The following is a 17,899-nucleotide window of genomic DNA, read 5'->3' as shown; positions in this document are numbered from 1 at the left end:
TTGATTATTATTTAAGATATTTATTTAAATTGTTAGTATAACCCTAACTTTTAAAAGTGAAGGTACAGTAATTGCAATATTACGTAACGCGTGTTTATGCGTGTGTATGGGAGTTGCAGTTTATTTGGACTCGATTCTCTTTACAGGAAGTGCGTTCCAGTGCGGTCGCAGAACTCGAAATCCCACAATGCCCCATATTGAGCACGTACGCCCACGCTTAATAAACGCTATGACAGTATAATCCCCGCTGGTATAGTGACTGACAGAGGGCGAGAGAAGCTAGCAGATAAGCTATATTTGATCGTTTATCTGTTCACTTAACCACAGAAGTAATGGACAATTCCGGGAAAGAAAAGGAGGCAATTCAGCTTATGGCTGACGCCGATAAGAAAGTGAAGTCTTCTGGCTCTTTTTTAGGAGGAATGTTTGGGTAAGCTTAAAACAGATGCTTCATTCCCTATTTATCCGATCAGTCTGCTAGTCCGTTAAAATAGCATAACGTTATAGTCAGTATGATCATGTTGTCAAGCTTTGGTTTTAGGTTTACCATTGAACACTGACTGTTTATGTCATGCAAATTAAAAATATACATGCATTTTATTGTAAAAGGGACCCAAGCTGTTACAGGCCGCTTTGCGCATCAATCGATAGATAAAAGGCTTGTTTATTATAAAGGATAGCTGAATTTATTTGCAATGGTCATAATGACTTAATAATAAGTCTAATAATAATTGATGTGAGTTCTTGACTGTCCCAGTAAGTGAAGTGTTTTGTGTTTGGCGCATTAGTGGCGCAGTGGCTGCGGTATTTACATACATTTTGCTTGTTTTTATTTCACTATAATAATACTAAGAAACACAGTATCACGGTAAGTCCACGATGGACAAAAGATTATTAGTTAATGCATTCGAGTAGGAACGTCATGACAATTTACATATATTGAATAAAAGTATATATACAGGTAAGTTATATGAAAAAAAAGAGAATAAAAGTGGCATGACGTTCCTATAAGGTATATGATACATTATGCAATATTTATTTTAATAATGGCTTACAGTCAATATATACAATATATGTATTGCTAATACAATTTTCATAGTAGATGTATTAAATATTTTAGTGTAGTTATATTTTATTAAATCAAGTTTAAAATCTTTAATTGAAATGTAAAAATGTGTTAATTTTATTGTAATTTTTTTTATAACCTATGTTTTTAAATTTCTCAAGAACAGCGGATGTTTTATTGATATCCCGATCATATAAGCACATATTCAGTGTTATTTATTGTAAACAAGCTCTGACCTACTATGTTGTGAAATGGATTTAATTCAAATAGGTTTGATTAATATTATATGAGGCATTTCAAAAACTGACCCAATTGAATATTCCCACCTGGACACAAGTTATCTAGGCCTTTATTTTTATTACAAGCTATACTTTTCTGACTGTAAATCTTGACCAACATTTATAAAGCATTTAACTTCTGTCTTGTAGATTTATTAGACAAACATTAAAATTTAAGCGTTAAGATATTAAAATGAACAAAATGCCATAACTGAATTTTCTCACATCTTTCAGGGGAAATCAGAAAGTGGAAGAGGCTTGTGAGATGTACGCCAGAGCGGCCAACATGTTCAAAATGGCCAAAAACTGGAGTGGTATGTGCTTTTTAGTGGTGCAGGATTTAAATCATTCACCTTTAACAATCATTATTGTATTATATAATGCTTAAAAGGTCATTATGTAACACACATTCAAATATTTTGTATTTTGTAAGTATTATATGTTTATGATATTCATATGGCACTGTTGAGGTTTGTGTGTTTGAACCCAGCTGCAGGCAATGCTTTCTGTCAGGCGGCCAGACTTCACATGCAGCTTCAGAATAAGCACGATTCGGCCACCAGCTACGTCGACGCGGGAAACGCCTTCAAGAAGGCAGATCCACATGGTGAGGACACGGATGATAACTCCCAGTTTCATGACAATCACAGAGCTGATTTATTCTGAATGATTGTTGATGCATCTGGTTGAGGCCTGACTGTTGAGATGCATCACATAATCCTAAATTTGTTCTTAAAGCAAATCTCAAACAAGAATCACTTCATCCTATAATTTTTTTGCTGAATGGATTCATTAAAGGTACACTATGTAATGTTTTTTCTTTTCAAAATGAACAAGATTTAAATAATGAGTCAATACATCATCCTTTCTATCTAAACTGGTTATATCTGTTAAGCTTAGTAGTAGTGCAATTTTTTTTTAAGAGCAGTAGGATATACCATATACATCCGAACAATCACACAGAGCCGAAGCACAACCAAAACAATGTTCTTCCGCAAGAGATGCATAGTGTACCTTTTAACTAAATGATTTTGATTTTATAAAACTATTGTTTCTGTGTGAACTGAATAGTGTTGTTTGTTTTAATATTATATACTGTTGTAGTATGTATTCATACTTAATATTAGTTTTTATTTTTAAATAGTATTTACATTTTTGTAATTTTATGTGCTTTTGTCATTTTTATTTGTTTTTTTATATTTCTATTGTATTCAGTTTTAAGTTAAAAAACTCTCATCTGATATTTATATTAAAATATTTATTTTAATTAATGAAACTATTTTTTAATAGTTTTAGTTAACAATAACAGCACTGGAACTGAAGTTTAAAGAACATCAGAACAGTGAAGCTCAGACTATAAATAAAAACTGTCCTCTGACTCTATATGGCATAATAATGAATGCCTCATTGCACTTAAAGGGATAGTTCACCCAAAAATGAGAATTCTGTCATCATTTACTCACCCCTCAAGTTGTTCTAGACCTGCATGAAGGTCTTTCTTCTGTTCAACATAAAGGATGATATTTTGAAGAATGTTGGTAACCAAACAGTTGCTGGTCCATACTTCATAGTATATAGAAAAAATATATACTATGGAAGTCAATGGGGAACAGTAACAGTTTGGTTACCCATATTCTTCGAAACAACTTCATTTGTGTTCAGCACAAGAAAGAAAATGAATACAGGTTTGGAAAACTCTTGAGGATGAGTAAACGATGACAGAATTGTAAATTTTGGGTGAACGATCCCTGTTATATTAGTGAGCTTTGCAGGTAGAAATGATGCCACTGACCACTAACAAATCAGAGAAAATTTGCATTTGAATACAGTATATGAAAATGTATATGGTTCCTTAGAATAATTCAGCGGTGCAGCCATGCATGTAATAGAGAATGGTTATGTTTATTTGGGCTTACATTTGATTAAAATTTCTCCAAGTAGACAAAAAGTGCCCTTAGACTTCAATACATTTTGTTTTATTTCCATATCATTGATCATAAGTCTGACTGTCTAACTCTTCCTCCTCCTTCTCTTTAATGCTTGCAATTAGAGGCTATCAAGTGCTTAAACGCATCCATTGATATTTACACAGACATGGTAAGATGTTTTTATAGCAGTCAAAAATTATAGTTTCATATAATGTTCAGTCAGGTTGTGTTCTGTTTTCATCTGGGGGCATTTTAAACTGCAATTCACCTTTTAGCTGTTTACAGGGGGAACTCCCACAGAAAATTTGAACCGAATAATGAGACCGTAAAGCATTCCTCTTCCTTCCAAAATCTAGGAGAAATTTCATAAAGTCACTAGAGCCCCTTTCACACAGAGATTCCGGAAAATACACTGATAATGTCATTTGATTTCGGCTCATTCACACTGCCAGTGATTTCCTGGAATCTATGCATTAATTCACACACATCCCGTAAAGACATCAGGATGTGATTTTTGCTTAAGTTTGCTAATGATCTGCGATTTCTCTCTCAAGAAACCCTGTTCATGCATTTCTTTTCTAAATGATATATCTATCTGCAGAATCACACTCTGAGGACAACAGCGTCAGACCAGAAGTTAGTAGGCTACTGCTTACGATCGTGTAATGCACCCCAACCAACTATAACTATAAACTCAACCTTAACGAATGCGAACCCCACCCAACTGCTAAACCTACCTTGAGTGCTATAAGCTCCACCCCAACAATGATGTGAGACTGCTGGCCTGGCGCTGTTGTCCTCAGACTGCTGGCCTGGCGCTGTTGTCCTCAGACTGCTGGGGGGGAAATGGTTCTGCGGTTGGCTATTATTATTACCGTTCCACTAAGCTGGCGAACGATCTCAGCTTCAGCGTCATCACTACGACACACCCCTGCCTTGCAATGTTACTAGGTCCCCATCCCGGGATCGATCCCGGTATCAATCCTGGGACGTGTTTGCGTTCACACTCACAGAAGGTACTCTAGCAATTCTATGGCAATTTTCTGGGATCAATGCTCTGTGTGAAAGGGGCTGAGATGAGGCTTATAATATGTATAATCTGCAAAGCATGTAGATTAGAAAAGCTTGATGGATACTGAATGAAATATTCAATTGATATTCATTTTATAATTTCGTCTCTGTTCTGTCCTCAGGGAAGATTCACCATCGCAGCCAAGCATCATATCACAATCGCTGAGGTGTACGAGTCAGAGCTGGTGGACATTGAGAAGGTACAAACATGTCTTTTAGTGTAACCCAAAGGTGCATCTTATTTATATAGCATATACTGATTTAAGCGATATTAATAAGCTGCATTTGAATGTTGATTGAAGTTTTCCTCATCTTAAAATACATTTTAGCCGGTTCGATCTCTTAGAACTGCGAAGCTTTGAGGTGTAAATTAATCTTAAACCGCAAACGTTTAATACGCAAACAAAGCGTTTAATAATAAATCATTTAGCAACTATTATTATTATTGTTATTAATGATGATAATTACTGATAATACAATTATTATAATGTATTTATTATTAAAGTCATGCACTAAATGGGGTTTTCTTAGCAAGTTCATAAACAGTTAAGCAAAAACCCAGTTGACTCCTAGAATTTTGCTTTAATAATAATACAAATAAAATTTACAGTAATATATTATTATTGACACTTATCAATAATAAATCATTAACCAACCATTATTATTAATAATAATGATGACTGATTATAAATTATTGTAATGCATAATTTATTGTTCTTAATAAAGGATTATTAATAAATAATACATAATAAATGTTTAAAAATAGCGTGCAATTTCTTAAAACAGATTTTATAACCTTTAATAAAGTTGTTTTCTAATAGTGCGCTGCTCTAGTTATTTGTTGTGGATGTTGATGTTGGACACTTGATGTTAAACAGAACAGTATTCTGTCACCGGTTCAGATGATTGTGTTTCTGGTTCTCCAAAGGCGATTGCACATTATGAACAAGCTGCTGATTATTACAAAGGAGAGGAATCAAACAGGTAAGCTTGCTTCGCAGAAGCCAAATAACCAAGGTTGTGTTTTCCCCATTTGTTTCTAAAGAGAGGTTTTATGATTAAGGCATTTTGATTATTAGTTTAAGATTTGATATAGTCCATTTGCTTAATTTACAGCTCAGCAAACAAGTGTCTGCTGAAGGTGGCTTCATACAGCGCTCAGTTAGAACAGTACCCCAAAGCCATAGAGATTTATGAGCAGGTATGCCATCTGTCCATCTCCTGCAGATTCCTCCAACATTGCTTAGTCACTCACCAGCTGTGTGTGTGTGTGTGTGTGTGTGTGTGTGTGTGTGTGTGTGTGTGTGTGTGTGTGTGTGTGTGTGTGTGTGTGTGTGTGTGTGTGTGTGTGTGTGTGTGTGTGTGTGTGTGTGTGTGTGTGTGTGTGTGTGTGTGTGTGTGTGTGTGTGTGTGTGTGTGTGTGAGAAAACAGGTTGGATCCAACACCATGGACAATCCCCTTCTGAAATACAGCGCTAAAGAATACTTCTTTAAAGCTGCTTTGTGTCACTTCATCGTGGACGAGCTAAACGCAAAGGTCAGTTCCTAGTTGAGGATGCGCAGATTGATATGGAAAACTGATACAGATGATATGTATGATTTCTTTTCTGTTGTAGCTCGCTATTGGAAAGTATGAAGAGATGTTTCCAGCCTTCTCAGATTCAAGAGAATGCAAACTTCTTAAGGTTTGTGATTATAGACTTTGTGACTTATAATTTTGAATCAGGGTGGATTAGACTAGTGGGTTAAGCAGAAAAAATCAAGTCTGCTTGCATTGAAGGACTCTTTCAATTAAGTTTTCCATTAAAGTGCAATATTTCACTGATGTGAATTTTTTTTTTTTTTTTTTTTTTTTATGTACTGATTTCCATATTTTCTGACCTGAAAAGTATGAGTCACGTGAATTGGGTAAATCAGAGAAACAAATAGTTGTGTGATTAATTACTTAATAAACTGCAAAATGTTACGTTTTCTAATACATTTATTTCATGCACCATCATCGCACCGCTAACTGCGGGACACTATTAGCATGTTAGCTAGTGCTCAAAGTGCCAAATGTGAGTAAGAATCGCGGTGGAATGGCTGTGAGAATGTGATATGGCTAAGTGCGATCATCAAATCGCAACGGTTGTGATATAAAATTATATAAATATATACTCTGACATGCTGCATGTTTCAGAGCACAATTTCAATTCAATTTCAGTTTCGATTCACAGTAAATGCTACTGCAAGTGCTGTGTGTTTGACACGCTTATAATTTGCATTTGGGAACGCAACATGCTCAAACCATGACCAGGTTTAGGGTTGTGACTTTCCTCATATTTAAAATATGAAGGAAAAAAAAATACATTTTCCTCATATTTTGATCCTTTAATCGAACTTGTAGGGTCATTAAAAACAAATATCCACTCCAAATATAAATTTTGGCCTCTAATTGTAAAATAAAATAAAAACAGGAACTCATTACAGGTTAAGGCTTGCAAATGTTTTTGTGTGAAGAAACAGCATATTCCTTTAGTCTACCCAGGCAATGCAACCTGAAAACCATTCATGATTTTTTTGTTTTTATGTATTAGAAAATAAAGAGTTCACATTCTTTATCTTAGTAACATTCAAAAAAGAAACAGTTATTCAAATTGGAAATAAATTATATAAAGAAAGCGAGAAAAGAACGTTCCCCTGCAATGAGCTGTAAACATCAAGTTTTGCACCACTTTCAAAAATGAATAATGATGAGAGTTTTTGTCCTTACAGAAACTTCTAGAGGCCCATGAGGAGCAAAACGCAGAAGCTTTCACAGAAGCGGTAAGACTCCACGTTAACATCTTTCAATTTCATCCGTAAAAAAAATAATTTAATTAAATGTTTTTGCCATGCTAAAATACTTCATATTTCAACCAATGACATGAGTCTGGGACGGGACTGTCTACTAGGTTGTTATTTTTGCAATTCGTTTTGGCGACGCTAATGGCACAGAAATCTCATTTTAGTTTTATTAATATTTTGAATTAGCTTTAATTTTTATATTCTTAGTTTATCTAAATATTGCTATTTAGGTTTAATTCATTGTTTCTTGTTAGTAATTTTAGTGCTTCAACCTACATTTTTTTCAGTTTATTGCCTTTCAGATTTTAGTCTAGTTTATGTTTTTCAACTAATATTAATATTTCAGAAATGTTTTAGTTAAGGATAATACTGTTCCATTCCATTCTTCCACAGTTCCTATATATGATGATACGAGTTTTTCTCTCCATCTTTTAGGTGAAGGAGTTTGACTCCATCTCACGCCTGGACCAGTGGCACACCACCATGCTTCTGCGGATCAAGAAGACCATTCAGGGCGACGAGGAGGGTGACCTAAAATGATCTGGACCACCCACTGCATGGCACACTCTTTCCCCACTTCCATTTCACATCAGTTTTGTGCAATGGCCAAGTCCAGGTTTCCCAAAACAGTATGTCAAAATGTATTGCTACAACATTTCTAGAGAATATACTTATAAGCCTGTACTGTTAACATTGATATCCAGTTATATAATATAGCACATATCAAAATTTAGCACAGCAGTTGAAAGATGTGCTCTGGTTTCCCTGTTGCGTTACGAGGGTATTTCTGGAAACACGGAGCGAACCGGTTCATGAGATTTGAGGATACAATGGGAATTTGACATAGTCCTCTTGTTATTTCGCAACAGTCACTGAATTGTAACGTGCTAGAGCTGCATGAATTGTACAGATATAATTACTGAGTCAGTGCTGCAGGATTGTGTATTTTGATTAATGTTATTTAGACATTGACCTTTATGTTGTTTTTATTTGTGCCGTTTTTGTAGTCTGCTCACACTAGTTGGCATGCAGGCCTCAGAATGCAGCTGTCGCCCATGTTTAATTTTAATCAGACATTGATGCAGCACTGAGAATTTCAGTTTCCCATAATCCACCATTTTGATTTGGAATTTAAATTCTTACAAAAATGTCTTGATTGTGTCATACCTGTTGGAAATTATTTCTTTTTTTTATTCACTCTTTGAATTTTTACTTTTGGATTGTTTTCTTAAATATATATATATATTTATTTAATTTAACTATTGTCTGAAATATTATTATTAGTCAGAGTATTATTACTGTAATAATATTATAGTTAGTCTGAAATATTATAAACATTATTACTCTAATAATATTTTACTAGTTAAAAAAATCCATTTAACTATCTATTTTTACACCGTCTAAGTTAAATCAGCATCTACATCAGCAAAGCAATTGATGCGTTTGTAAAATCCTTGTATAACCTTTATTAACATGCTCTATGTGTGTGTTTCGTGTTGTGAATGCAAAGCTCATGTACACTCTCCACTCCTGTGGTCTTTAGCAGCGCATGTCATTCTGTGTTTCACGTGTCGTGACGTCTGTATTTTACCATATTCTAGAGTTTTTAAGAAGCCATGAAGACGTACCAAAACAATGTACTTTCCCACAGAGCAACTGATGTCTTTACTGAATGTCTGTGAGAATGTACAGAAATAAAAACCAATACTGAAATGGGTACATGATTCAGTTCTATCGGTTTCTGCCTAAATAGTGGTGTTCGCCTATTCTAGCATCGCTACTACCTATTCTCAGTGTTACATTTTGGCTAGTAACTCCTGAACATGATCAAATCACATGGCTAGTTAACGAAAGTAAATATAAGAAACATACATATATATATATATATATATATATAGTGCTTAGCATAAGTGAATACACCCATGCTAAAGTTGACTAAAAAGAGGAATGAAAAAATCATCTTTTGGAAATTGATCTTAATGCCTTAGTTTAAAAAAATGAGGAAAAATCCAACCTTTAAGGACACACATTTTCTTTGTGAATGAATAATATATCGTACAAAAAGAAATGTTCTTCCTTAAAATACAGGGTGCATAAGTCAGGACCCCCCTATGTTAAATTCCCATAGAGTCAGGCAGTTTTTTATTTTTAAAGACCAGTTATTTCACATTCCCTTCACCATACCTAGAGATTGTTATGGTGTTATTTCAGTTAGCCTAATAACTGGTTTGATGGAAAGTGCCCCATGCCAATCTCTAGGTGTGGTGAAGGGTGTGTGATGATTGTGGGGCTTTTTTAATTCCAAAGGCCAAGGAAACTTTATCAGGATGCATAGTATCCTGGATCCATGAAATAACTGGCCTTTAAAAACAAAAGTCTGCCTGCCTCTATGGGAATTTAACATAGGGGTGTCCTGACTTATGCAACCTGCATATATTGTAATATTTTGCAATATTGTGCAACCTGTATATTTATTTATTTACAAAGAAAATTGGCGTCCTTAAAGGTTGGATTTTCCCTCATTTTTTTAATTAAGGCATTAAGATCAATTTCCAAAAGATGATTTTTTATTCCTCTTTTTAATCAACTTTAGCATGGGTGTATTCACTTATGCTAAGAACTGTAGATATATAGTTTGGGGTCGATAAGATTTATTAATGTTTTTGAAAGAAGTCTCTCTTCTGCTCACCAAGGCTGCATTTATTTGATCTAAAATACAATAAAAACAAAAATATGACAATTTCAAATAACCGTTTTCTATGTGAATCAATTTTAAAATGTAATTTATTCCCGAGATCAAAGCTGAATTTTCAGCATCATTACATGAAACAGTGTCACATGATTCTTCAGAAATCATTTTAATATACTGATTTTCTGTTCATGAAACATTTCTTCTTATTATTAATATTAATTTAATTGAAATACAAATATTTTAAAACATTATAAATGTATTAACTGTCACTTTTTTCACACTATCAATGCAATGCTTACTTGCTGAATAAAAGTATTAATTTCTCCCCCAACAGAGGTGCCCAGATTTTTACTTGAAAGGACATAAACTATTATATTAAAATGTATATTAGAACTTATATTCACTTGTATATTATTCACTTATCTCAACACATCAATCCAAAATTAAAACATTTTAAAAAACAGCAAAAAAACCTTTGTTTCAATGGCATGTGTTTTTTTTTTAAAGCTCATCATGGGCCAACTTTGGCCTGGTTTGAGCATCTCTGATCTAAAAGACAAAAAGGAAGCTGAAATCAATACACTTTATTGAATGATTTTAGTGTTATCATGGTTGCAAATCATTATACACATAATAGGATACTAAAAACAAAGCATTTGCATCATTTGAAATGTGTATTTGTAGTGTTGAGCATAATAAATATCAGTGAAAATCATTACTGAGAAAAAGAGGCTAATATTTGGTTTTACAGGAAACACTAAAAAAACAGTTTAATGACAAGATGTGGAAAGAGAAATTGTATATGATGTTGCCAGAAACAAACTAGAGAAGAATTTAACATTGTGATTTAAGTAATGTACTAGTTACATTTATAGATAATTTCTCCAATCATAACGCAAAAAAAGTATTTACATTGATCATTTGAAGCAATGTTTGATTCTTTTTTTTTGAGTTTTTGCAACTGAAGTTGATATAATCTACTCGGCACCCTATTCTATTGAGATTTCTATGGTGTTTGAAGCATCTGCAGTGTGTATGCTTTCGCTGACTTCCTGTTGGATGTCTGCACAGTCAGTCTCCTCATGCACAACAGACTGGACCGCTACACACTCTTCAACCGCAGCCGAAGCCAGAACCCTCTTGGTTTTATCGGCTCCTGATGCTGCAGCTGCCGTTGCTGGAGCCAATTTGGCGTCTGAAACGTGACCGGTGACTGTGATGGGCACAGAACCGGATATCGACGGCGAAACGCTGATGGAATGTGCGACTGAAATGGGGATGGAAACGGGAACGGTCACGGGCATCCCGACCGCAGAAGCATCCAGAGAGATCACGCTGGTGCCGTCCGTGGTGACCAACGGCTGCAGTTGTGTTCCCGCGGGCACTTCGGTCTGGATGACTGTGAGCCCGCCCAGGGCGCTGTGGCTGACCAGCGCGATGGTTCCAGGACCGGCCCACTCTCCAGTAATGGTCACGGGTTCTCCGGACACAGTCAACACTTCTTGGGGCTTCACTGTGTCGCTCTGATGATCCTGTGCTTCAGGAACAGAACCCGCTGCCTTGGCCTTTTTCTGAGAAGAGCCCTTAGGTTTCTTGGCTCTGTCTTCAACATTTCCCTCCAAAACAACCAGGAAGTTCTTCCATGGAGTTTGTTTGTCATGAGTCTGCATAAGGAAAATGTTTGATTATATTAAGTCCCAATTCAATGCACAACACTAAATCCCTACCAACTTAACTTGCATAAGCATATAACCAGCATTATTAATATCAAATTAATGTGATGAGAGTTTGATGATTATAAATAGCCAAAAAAAAAGTGTAACGTGTGTGTTCTGAGTAACTGCAACTGCTAACAGATTTATCGTGTTTTAGAGTGGAATAAAAGTTTATGGACACATTTAGGCATGAATTACACTTGCGTTTAAAGGTTTGGAGTCATTAAGTTTTTTTTTAAAAGTCTGTGTGAACTGGAAGTTGCAACCAAATTTACTTTAGCATTGTGACGTATTTTCAGAATGAAACTGAATATCGAATGAGAAAAATAAAAGGCGTGGCTTGTTTTTTTCCTGCTGGGAATTGATTGGATCTAGAAAAGTGGGCGTTCCATTCAGCTCGTCAACCTGACTTCATCAGAGAAGGAAGGCCATTCCAGAGGGGAAGTTAATTTTCAGATTTTGATAGAATATTTTTTATGGAGGAATTTGCATAGATGAATTGCTAACCACAAGACTAGTAATGTGCGCTAACAAAGTAAATAGTGTCTCTTATGCTCACCAAGGCTGCATTTACTTAATCAAAAATGCAGTAAAAACTGTAATATTATTACAATTTTGAAAAAAGTTTTCATTTTGAAATGTAATTAATTCCTGTGATGGCAAATCTGAATTTTTAGCATCATTACTCCAGTCTTCAGTGTCTCATGATCCTTCAGAAATCATTCTAATATGATGATTTGAAGATCAAGAAAAAATATATAATGTTACAAAACAGGATTTTTTTTATGAAAGTAAAGTTCAAAAGAACAGCATTTATTTCAAATGGAAATCTTTTGTAACATTATAAAAGTATTTACTGTCACGTGTGATCAAACTTAATGCATTCTTGCTGAATAAAAGTAATTTCTTTCAAAAGTTAGGAAACATCAGCAACAGGTTTAGTTGGCATACTGACACCTATAAAAAATACTTACAGCCCCTTCTGGAATTTTTGCACCATTTATAGTAAAATACATCATGATTTAATGTTGTAATGGAATGAACTGAAAGCCCATGGGCATGATTTTTTTTATAGGCGCTATAAAACCACTTATAAAACGATGCTGTGTAAAATGGCAGGTTCTTTACCATAGTGTGTCGGCGTACGGTGGATTTGTCTGTGAACGTTCTTCCACACATGCTGCACATGTACGGCTTCTCTCCTGTGTGGATTCTCTGATGTCTCTGCAGGGCGTTGAGTTGAGTGAACTGCTTGTCACAGTCCTTACAATGATACGGCCTTTCACCTGTGAAGAAAGCAGAGTCAAAACAGGAAGTTCTGGTTTTAATGATCGACTCTACTGTAAAATATACTCAAACCTGTGACTGTACATCAGTTGTGCATTGCTTGATCATCACCAGCCTATGGTTATTCTAATAAACTATATTACTTTGCAGTTTAATGTAATTATAATTAATACAATTATTTACTGCACATTGGTGTTTTTCATCAAACTGCTTTTGCAACTTTTTATATTATCAATATGCTTTAGTATGTCAACACATTAGAGAGCATTTTTGCACTACTGGAGCGAAATGCAAAGTAATATTTAAAGGGATAGTTCCCCCAAAAATGAAAATTCTGCCAGTATTTACTCTCCCTCATGTTGTTCCAACCCAGTAAGACCTTCGTTCATCTTCAGAACACAAATGAAGATATTTTTGATGAAATCTGAGCGTTGGATCACTCCCTCATAGGCTGCTAGATAATTGCATCTTCCGGCCCGAAAAGTTATTAAACATCGTTAAAATAGTCCAAGTGACTACAGTGGCTCAATCTTAAGTTTATCAAGCGATGAGAATACTTTTTGTGGGAAAAAAAAGAAAAATATATATTTATTCAACTATTCATTTTCTTATGTGTGGCGCCATGATGCTCACAATCATTTGATGGGAAAGTCTGAAAGGAAAGCCATTCATTTTGCGGCAATTGTAAGGCACTTTTACGTTTTCTCGCTGGTTTCTCACGATTCGGACATCCAGGAAATGCACACTTTAGAACCATTTTAAACACTACATCGAGACCCGTCTGCATCATCTTCTCAGTTCTCGTGCATGCGTCGTGGCGCTCTCGTGAACTCAAGTCAGAGGCCCATACAGAAGAAAATGAATAGTTGAATAAAGTCGTTTTTTTGCGCACAAAAAGTATTCTCGTCGCTTGATAAACTTAAGGTTGAGCCACTGTAGTCAGTTGGACTATTTTAAAAATGTCTTTACAAACTTTTCGGGGCCGGAAGATGCAATTACCTAGCAGCCTATGAAGGAGTGAGTTGGAACAACATGAGGGTGAGTAATAATGACAGAATTTTCATTTTTGGGTGAACTATCCCTTTAATTCCTTGTGAAGGATACCTGTGTGTGTTTTCATATGCTGGTGGAGAGAGTTCCTCTGAGCAAACGCTCTTTCGCAGGTTTCACATTTGTAGGGTCTGAATCCTGAATGGATTCTGTTGTGATGTTTCAGGTATTCTTTGGACGCAAAACTCTTCCCACAGTTCTCACACATGAAAGGCTTTTCCCCTAGAGAAGAGGGAGTCATTATCTTTTGCCATCATATTATTTCTCTTTCAGTAAGAAGAACCAGTTGGCTCACCTGTGTGGCATCTTCTGTGGTAAGACAGCATGTGGTTCTGGGTAAATCTGGCATCACAGAGGTCACAGGCGAAAGGTTTCTCTCCGGTGTGGATCCTGGAAAAATATAAGATGGAATGTGTAAATAGTAAATGCGCAACCCAAGATGTTCATTAGGGATGCATTACAAATCCGGGACACTTTCAGTATTTGCAATATTTAGTACTTTTTTAAACAATTATGATCCCACCAATTTTCTTTTTCTGCACTAGTATTCTAAAATGTATTTTGATTGTTTTTTTTTCACCAGGTATAAACCGGGCCATCATATTATATTAAATGATATTAAATATTTTGGCATATGTATTTTTGGCAGTGTATTTTATTACATTATGGACCATAACATTAAAACAACTCGATTTTTACTTCTTCATGAGGAATATGAGAGTGATGCCCCTATGTTGCCCACTACCTTTGATGTGTCTTGAGGGCTGAACTCTGGGAGAATCTGGATCCACACTCGTTGCACTTGAAGGGTTTGTCCCCCGAGTGTGTCCTCTCATGCAGAGTCAGGGCTGTTTTGGAGCTCAGAGATTTGCCGCAGATGTGGCAGTAGTGCCTGTCCGTGCCGCCCTCGTGCACCTGCCGTCGGTGGCGGGTCACGTCCTTCTTGCGTTTGAAGGTTTTGTTGCAGATGTCGCAGGGGAAGAGCCTCTCGTCGTTGTGCACGTGCCGCTGGTGGATTTTCAGGTTGCAGCGGTTGGCGAACGTCTGCTCGCAGATGTCACAGCGGAACGTGGTGTCCATTTGAACCCCGTGGCTGACCTTCAAGTGTTTCAGGAAGCTCTTCTCGTAGTAGAAGGAGCGGCTGCATTTTTCACACCTGTATTTTGCTGCTCCTTTCTTGATCTCCTTCTCGGCTTCATCGGCCTCGTCTATTTCCTCATTGGGCAGGTAGTCTGATTCTTGAGGGTCTTCCTCAGGCACATCGTGAGGTGACTCGGACCCACTGTCATTGCAAGCGTCTTTTTCACCCAAAGCGTCCTGAGATGGTTCTGCCTCTGGGTCATGTGATGTCTGTTCTTCTTCTGCTGCTTTGTCAGAATCATCAAATGTTTCCGTTTGCATCTTTGATTTTTTCAGAGGGAAGTCCACAGAGACTCTGCGACCTGCTAACCTAGTGCTTCTCCTGCCGTGCGCATCCGGTTCCGTCTCCTTCACATTTTTTCTCTTTATTGCTCTTTTCAAACATTCTTGTTTTGTCTTTACTTGAGTAGTATTTGAATCCACATCATCTTTCTGCAGAGATTCATCTAAAACGGTGCTGGGAATTTCGGCCTCACAAGCATCCACCAAGTCTGGGCACTTCAAGAGATTAGCCATTTGTAATACGGTACTGATGTAACTTTTCTCCACCTCCATTTTCCCAGAATACACATACTCCAAGAATTTTGCAAACGCATTTGGTGAAATGTCACACAAGAAAATCTTTTTCACTTGGTCATAAGATAGGAGATGGGATTTGAAGTAACCACTGGATGCGGCGAGGACCACCTGATGGGCCTCAAACTCCTCCAGCTCTCCTTGAAAATCCACCTGCACCGTGATGTCACACAGGTTTCCCATGGTCCTCAGCTTCCACATGGCATTGAGCAGATTTTTATGGTGACAGTTGGACTGCAGTTGAACAAATCCATCACTCATCTTCTCTGGTTTCTGCAGCTGCCACAACATAAATAAGGCAAGTCAGTAACAAACACATTTATCATACATACATAGGTGTGTGTGTATGTATATATACATATATATATATGCATTTACTGTGAAAAATTTCTATATATATGTGTATTTCCTTTTTTACAAACACGGACTATTAAACACCTTATTAAATCATCTTGAGTTCTTTTTTTTTTAATTAATGAAATTAAAATAACCCTTGTATTTCTGTCCTAAAGCCTTTTTAGCTATGTTAAGCCGGTTATTGTACATGCTAAAACTATAGCTTTGTAGGTCATGGTAACGGCCCAAAATATATTAACCAATTTCTCTCGGTCTCATTTAAACTTCTTTTATTCACATAACTATTTATACGTGTTCATTTATCTGCTTTGGAGCAAAAACCGTCAAGAGAAAATAAAAGGGGACGCTAAAGCAGTTAGCATCTTAGCTTTGTCTCCAGGTATTAGAAACTGAGCTAATGAAACTTCATAGAGAAATGCAGGTGATTAGATCAGATGTTTAATGTCCATCGGTGACATGCCGTGAAAGGAGGGTTTGCATTGCAGGCTGGAGTGTTCTTACCGTAAGGCCAGTAAAACGGCAGCCCTGTACAAATCAAATCCACAGGCACAACAAGAGTATTTCCGGTAGAACGCGCACTCTGCGCACACTAGAGCAGAAGGCATCATGGGAAATTTAGTTTTTTGTTGTGATTTGTTTTTTTGTTGTGAATTGTCTTGATTCGTTATAGGATGTGTGGTGTATTTTAAAATCACATTCTGTCTGTTAAATCCCTCCATATAATTATAATGATGATAATAATAAAACACTTTATTTAAGTAAATAATACAAAATTAATAAAATAGAATGTACAATTATAATAATAATGTAAAACTGCAAATTAATTGTATGTCTTATGTTTTGTTTTGTATGGATAGATGATTTTGTCTGATTTAGATTTTTTTATTATTATTATTATTATTACTGTAGAGCTTTTTAAAGGCTATGCATAATTGAAAGCTGAATAACTCCTCCAATCAGGTAATGTGTTAAATTTTCAGATTGGATTTTTCTACATAACTTGCCCCACAGTTGATGTTTTTTTTTTTTTTTTTTTTTTTTTTTTTTTGGTCAGGGTTTTAAAGACATGTCAGGGGTGGAAAAATATTGCTTATGCTGTAAAAACACAACCATCCACCCACCCACTCAAGATATTTGACCTTTGTTAAACAAGATATTGCTCTTAAAATACTAAAGGGCAACTGAGTTCATGGGTAAACTACTGTGACCACTGTTACTATTCTTGCCTGTGAGTGCATACAAGGAGGTCTGTAATTTGCTACAATCTGCATGCAAGGAATAATAAAGACCAGTCAGCAGTTATTTTTCTCTATGTTTCTCAGACCGAACAAGTGCAGGTCTGTAGGGATTTGTGTGGCCTTCAAATACAATCCAAAACACCAGCTTCAAGACTCATGTTCACAGATGGGCAGAGATAAAAAAAATATATATAGAAGAGCTTAGTTTTAGGTTTTATTACAGAGCTACTGGCAGTAAATCTTTGCTAGTAAAGGAATGAGCTCAGAATTGAATCACACAAAATTGCATCGCACTAAGGTTTAAACAAATTTTCTGATGTTATTTAAAGCCTGTAGCTACTTTTTTTTTAAAAACATTAGCCTATTCCCAGACTAAAATGCATGTTTGAGCTTTTTAAACTGAAAGAAACTTGCACTGATATATCTTACAATAAGTCAGTGCCATTGTTTTGTCTCAAGAGGCACACCAGCAATATTTTATTTTATTTTTCTAAAGCAAGTTGATAAAAGCTACTTACATGTCATAATTTAACTAAGTCCTACTCCTGGCTTAAGCCATGTCTTTGAAACTAGGCCTAGGAATAGCATATGTATGCAATATGCCTTGTATAAACTAAAGAATATGTGAATAATGTATCCCACTCTCACAATGCAAGGAACTTAAAAGCATAGAAT

At 35.9% G+C, this 17,899-nt stretch overlaps 2 protein-coding genes across 4 annotated transcripts; one reads left to right on the top strand and one right to left on the bottom strand.

Annotated features, from left to right (window-relative positions):
* The first annotated feature begins 236 nt into the window (after positions 1–236).
* Positions 237–8,886, top strand: napbb (N-ethylmaleimide-sensitive factor attachment protein, beta b). Of its 2 annotated transcripts, XM_077219389.1 has the most exons (11): positions 237–430; positions 1,579–1,658; positions 1,835–1,951; positions 3,395–3,441; positions 4,466–4,543; positions 5,272–5,327; positions 5,460–5,544; positions 5,776–5,880; positions 5,960–6,028; positions 7,098–7,148; positions 7,605–8,886. In XM_077219389.1, exons 1-11 carry the CDS (start codon positions 333–335, stop codon positions 7,707–7,709), a joined length of 891 nt encoding a protein of 296 aa, XP_077075504.1. In that variant the 5' UTR covers positions 237–332; the 3' UTR covers positions 7,710–8,886. The 2 variants fall into 2 exon arrangements, with proteins under 2 accessions (XP_077075504.1, XP_077075505.1); XM_077219390.1 differs by lacking the exon at positions 3,395–3,441 and having other exon boundaries at positions 370–430; positions 7,605–7,842.
* Positions 8,887–10,430: 1,544 nt separating this feature from the next.
* On the bottom strand, positions 10,431–16,559 carry gzf1 (GDNF-inducible zinc finger protein 1). 2 transcript variants are annotated; one of them, XM_077221231.1, is made up of 6 exons: positions 16,488–16,559; positions 14,659–15,908; positions 14,209–14,303; positions 13,968–14,135; positions 12,705–12,862; positions 10,431–11,525 (listed from the first exon to the last, which is right to left on the bottom strand). In XM_077221231.1, the coding sequence occupies exons 2-6, from the start codon at positions 15,888–15,890 to the stop codon at positions 10,851–10,853; spliced, it is 2,328 nt and encodes a 775-aa protein (XP_077077346.1). In that variant the 5' UTR covers positions 15,891–15,908; positions 16,488–16,559; the 3' UTR covers positions 10,431–10,850. The 2 variants fall into 2 exon arrangements, with proteins under 2 accessions (XP_077077346.1, XP_077077347.1); XM_077221232.1 differs by lacking the exon at positions 16,488–16,559 and adding an exon at positions 16,174–16,240.
* Between the last annotated feature and the right edge of the window lie 1,340 nt (positions 16,560–17,899).

The sequence above is a fragment of the Siphateles boraxobius genome, unplaced genomic scaffold (genome assembly GCF_051911475.1).
Source record: "Siphateles boraxobius isolate OS27281-9 unplaced genomic scaffold, OSU_SipBor_1 8, whole genome shotgun sequence".
Classification (NCBI taxonomy): Eukaryota; Metazoa; Chordata; class Actinopteri; order Cypriniformes; family Leuciscidae; genus Siphateles; species Siphateles boraxobius.
This window is presented reverse-complemented; position numbering and strand designations above follow the sequence as displayed.

Excerpts from the sequence above, each read along its gene's own strand:
- napbb (XM_077219389.1), top strand. The coding sequence starts at position 333 with ATGGACAATTCCGGGAAAGAAAAGGAGGCAATTCAGCTTATGGCTGAC. Across the intron at positions 1,952-3,394 it reads CAAGAAGGCAGATCCACATG|AGGCTATCAAGTGCTTAAAC; the intron begins GTGAGGACACGG and ends GCTTGCAATTAG. Across the intron at positions 3,442-4,465 it reads TTGATATTTACACAGACATG|GGAAGATTCACCATCGCAGC; the intron begins GTAAGATGTTTT and ends TTCTGTCCTCAG.
- gzf1 (XM_077221231.1), bottom strand. The coding sequence starts at position 15,890 with ATGAGTGATGGATTTGTTCAACTGCAGTCCAACTGTCACCATAAAAAT. Across the intron at positions 14,136-14,208 it reads CCACAGAAGATGCCACACAG|GGGAAAAGCCTTTCATGTGT; the intron begins GTGAGCCAACTG and ends CCTCTTCTCTAG. Across the intron at positions 11,526-12,704 it reads CCGTACGCCGACACACTATG|ACTCATGACAAACAAACTCC; the intron begins GTAAAGAACCTG and ends TTCCTTATGCAG.